This window comes from Olea europaea, unplaced genomic scaffold (assembly GCF_002742605.1).
Source record: "Olea europaea var. sylvestris unplaced genomic scaffold, O_europaea_v1 scaffold3853, whole genome shotgun sequence".
Classification (NCBI taxonomy): Eukaryota; Viridiplantae; Streptophyta; class Magnoliopsida; order Lamiales; family Oleaceae; genus Olea; species Olea europaea.
The window spans coordinates 806-5,325 of NW_019257984.1; the positions used below are offsets into that span (position 1 = coordinate 806).

General features: G+C 31.8%; 1 protein-coding gene across 1 annotated transcript; it reads right to left on the reverse strand.

Annotated features, from left to right (window-relative positions):
• Positions 1-3,961: 3,961 nt before the first annotated feature.
• Positions 3,962-4,265, reverse strand: LOC111387040 (dolichyl-diphosphooligosaccharide--protein glycosyltransferase subunit 4A). The gene has a single exon (XM_023011559.1). It carries the CDS (start codon positions 4,263-4,265, stop codon positions 4,152-4,154), a length of 114 nt encoding a protein of 37 aa, XP_022867327.1. The 3' UTR covers positions 3,962-4,151.
• Between the last annotated feature and the right edge of the window lie 255 nt (positions 4,266-4,520).

Sequence of the window (4,520 nt, forward strand, 5' to 3'; positions counted from 1 at the left end):
CATACTTTTTTTGTAACATATTGTCAATTTCTACAACCCGTGAATCTCTTGTCAAATCTGAAGAAAAGGAAAAAACATAGGAAGTACATATTTTCTAATTTAAATAACTTCTTATGTTTTCAAAATTTACTTTAAATCATTCCTCACATAAAATTTTTACATATCGCTCGCAGGTACTCAAAAAAAAGAAAATCAGGTGTCTATCTACTCTTTCCTGATTACAATAGCTATTTTTTCAACACTAAATTTTACAATTTTAACTTACATCTTGTTTATTGAGATAGACTAAATGTCAATCTTCAATTCTTCTATTAAAAATCGAACACAAATAATGAATTTCTCACCAAACTTCACGATATTGTTCTACAACGACATATATAATATATATTTTTTTTTACATTACATACAAAGTTTATCTTACAGACATGGAACTTCTATTAACAAACTTTCTAACTCGCCTATATTGCAAAATCTACCTTAAAATCTATATTAGGCCTCTACAACGTAAATAATAGAGTTATTCTAACAAAATTTTCATTGTACTATATTGAAACAGAATGGAGGTGCCACATCGTTTCTTCAGAATCATTACTCCTCCACAAAACCATAATACCCGTCTGGTTAGTCACACAAGAGTTTCTCCTCTCACATTTGAATGAATGCATTCTTAATATCTCTCTTATACTTTTTAATGTATATGTATAGATGCTTCCAAGATTTTTTTGTCAACGATTGGAGACACCAACTTGGTGATACAATACGAGTAACTGCATATGATGGTATAATTGTCACAATACGATTGGAAAGAGATAATGGAAGAATATATTTTGCCGATGGATGGGAACAATTTTTTGACCATCATAACTTACAGGATGCTCATGTTTTGGTATTTAAATATAATGGAAACTCCACATTCAATATGACTATATTTGACCATTCTGGATTAGAGGTCACATATGATTCTGATGTTCCCGAAGAATATAACGCTTCACATACAGATAACCCTGCATTTGAAATAACACTAACACCTCATCACAACAGTCATCAAGAAATTGTAAGTGTCATCTTTAACATCTCATTCTACATTCATCTCTTCCACACAAATTTGATTCAAAGATCAATAATTTATTCGTTCATGATTTTCCAGGATATACCAGGACAGTTCTCTAGATATCACCTACCAAGAGGTGTGTGAAGTGTTCAAATCCATGATCCTTTACATCACGACAGGGAGCTTCCTACAAATTTGCGACCAAGTGGTCTAATAAGACGTATGACTATAGATTGGGCAGATTTTTTTAGAGAAAAAGTAATACAAATGGGCGATACATATGTTTTCGAACTTTTGAATAGTAAACCCCCAACGTTCATCGTCTACAAAAAAGATCATGTTGGTGGAAGTTTGACACGTCTATGAGACCTCTTTACTTTCTTCTAATTATTTTCATGTATTTCTATTCTGCTATTTCCACGCCCAATTCTAAATATAATTTTAAAAAAATACAAAATAAAAAATTTAAAAAATATATATATATAAATATTATTTCGTTAAAATTGAAACACACACACACACACACACACATATATATATATAAACTTTGTCTCCATGCACGGAGACAGTGTCTTCGTGCACGGAGGCTCTGACAAATTTTTTTTTTCTTTTCCCCTCCGTGCACGGAGAGATGACTTTTTTTTTTTTTTTACTGTGTAGTTTTAGTTATAATTTTTTTTAATTTAAAATTCTCTTTAATTCTTTTCTCTTCAAATTTTTTACTTACAAGTAATATGTTGTAAAAAAAAAATTTGTCGCATATTATCTATATCTTTTTTTTTTAATATAAAAGTAATATTTTTCTTATATCCCTACTATATATATCTATATCGGAGTGGGGAGGAATGTAAATTGCGTGTTTCAGTAAATTTGGAGGTAGTGTACAATAAAATAAAATATATATCAAGCAAATGGCGTCATTTTTGGCCCCCAAATTGAAAAAAAAATGCTACAGTAAAGATGGATCAAGACACTATTGCTTTCTACAGTGCCCTCACATTCCCCTTTCTATATAGTAGGGAAATAAATAACAAGTCCACTCGTCGAATCAAAAGACATAGTCAATCCTGAAATTTGAACACGACCCGAGCTTAGGTATTTAAGGGATTCGAGGTGACCCTGCTTAATTGTCATTTATAGGGAAATCTTTATGGTTAAAGACTTGACTGGTCACTAAATTTACTTTTGCTTCAATTTTGTTATTGATTTTAATTAGTCTCAAATTAATCATTTAGAGCATGTTTGATTGGCATTAAAAATATCACCTAGAAAAAAAATTCTTGTTTTGAGGAAAACAAAAACCTACTCACCCAAAAAAAATAAAAAAAAAAAAATAATAATAAATAAATAAAATCCTTAAAAACCATGAAAATTAGGCATATTTTCAATGAAAAAATAAATATTACACATAAATCCCAAACTTTTTTTTATTTTTTCTCTACACATTCTCCATTAATCTACTATTTCAAAATACATTCTTTCAAAATAATGTGTCTCAAACACACACCTAATGTGACATTAAAATGAGAAAAACACTTAAGCGGCACTTGACCCATGTATGAAACAAAGCCTGGGGCAAACAGCAAATTTGCTAAAATGACAATAAAACAGTTGTACCCGCCCCCCACCTATAGGGGGCACCAAGTACAATCAGCAAAACCTTAAAAATGATGTATATTTTGGAGTCTTTTGTCCATCTCGCCAAAGGGCACCTCTTTCATTTTTTTTTATTTTTTTTATTTTTTGAGAAATGTATTTGAAAAATATTTTTTTAAGAATGTGTGATTAAAAAATTAAAAAAAAAAAAGAGCTTAAGTGTTTAATTATTTTATGAAATAATGTGTGATTGAAAATTAATTTTAAAGAAATGAGTTTCGAAAAAAGGTACCAATGTGATGAGAGAAAATATGTGTATCTTCCACCTCTATCAAGCGACCAACCCCTATCTATAGTCAATTTTTGCTCCTGAAGAATCTAATTGACGTACGGTTAAAACGTGGAATAGAAGGGAGAACATGGCTTAATTATCAAAATTCATTGATTCAACAATCAAAACTCGTTGATTCAAGCACGAATGCAAAATAACTTAAATCAATAAAATTGTTGATTCTAAAGAATATTGATATGGTATTGAAAAGAATTGAAATCAAAGTTCTATATTTTCATTCGATTACGATGGCATATTCAATACTTCAAAACATTTGCTAGATGATCAAGGGTCGCAGTCAACAGAATACAAGAAACATAATTTTCGACAGTTATATCAAGGTCTCGTGATGAAGTACTGTGGCTTGCGACTGTATCATCCTCTCCGAGTAAGAGGAAGTTCGTCTCAAATCTTGCTGAAGCTATTCAATTGTTATCTCGTGCAGTCAGTAAATTACGGAGCAAATCAATCTATGCTGTCAAAAAGTGTTCCATCGGCCGAGCATCCACTTTAACCCACGTAGCAAGCGTCAAACAAAATAAAAACGAGCTCTAACGCTGTCCGATAGGCTAACAGTGAGCCATGTATGGTTATTATTTTCACACAATAAACTTGCTAACTTTCCCACCCCTCCTCTAATAAATAGTGGGGCCAGTGGCACCAATTGCTACTATTAGAAAATATAGTAAATTGGCATGTTAAAAATTCGTAAGATTACCTGCTACCATTTAATTTTTGAGATTATATATGATAAAACTTCATTTTTTTCCAGCATCCTCCTATACCAAAATGTAACTCAAATTTCTCTTGAACAAGTTCTACTTTCTGTAATACATATACACAGCCTAAAAATAATAATCCTAATTTCTGTTCGCAAAAACTTGGCATCAATGTTTCTGCTATTTTCCCCATGACATGTCATCCAACTGGGGAACATTACCCATTTCGTCCCACGACAAAACCATGCACGGAATCAGATGGAATTTTCAACAAAGAAGATATAATAATTGGTAAATAGAAGGGGAATTATTCCAAGTTTATCAATGAATTAGAAGCAAGGATAAATTTGTCTAAGAGAAGCTCTTGCTACAGAAAAAGTATTCATTCCAAAGTGCGTAAACATAATTAAACTGACAAAACACTCATACTATAGGTTGATATCAAAGGAACTCTTCAGTTGCCTTCATATTTTGGGTCAGCCATTACATAATGATAAGCAATCACGAGTACAAATATAAATATGCCAAGAAAATTGGCAAAGAAGCCCAGGTCCTGATCGTCAATCATCTGTTGCAGGAAGTGCAAAAACAAGCATGTCAATGTAGTGACTCAAGAGTTCCTATCATTGCTAATCGGAAATTGAGAACAATAGAAGTAGCACATACCGATACCTATGGCACACATTTGCAAATCATAAATGAATTATAGCACAATGGCAACCACTAACTAATATGTAAGTTTTAATGAAGAAAGGCCCCAGTTATGACAGTACAATTGCCACTTAAATGTTTTCGGGGGAAACTGGCCTCTTAAACTCGAAAC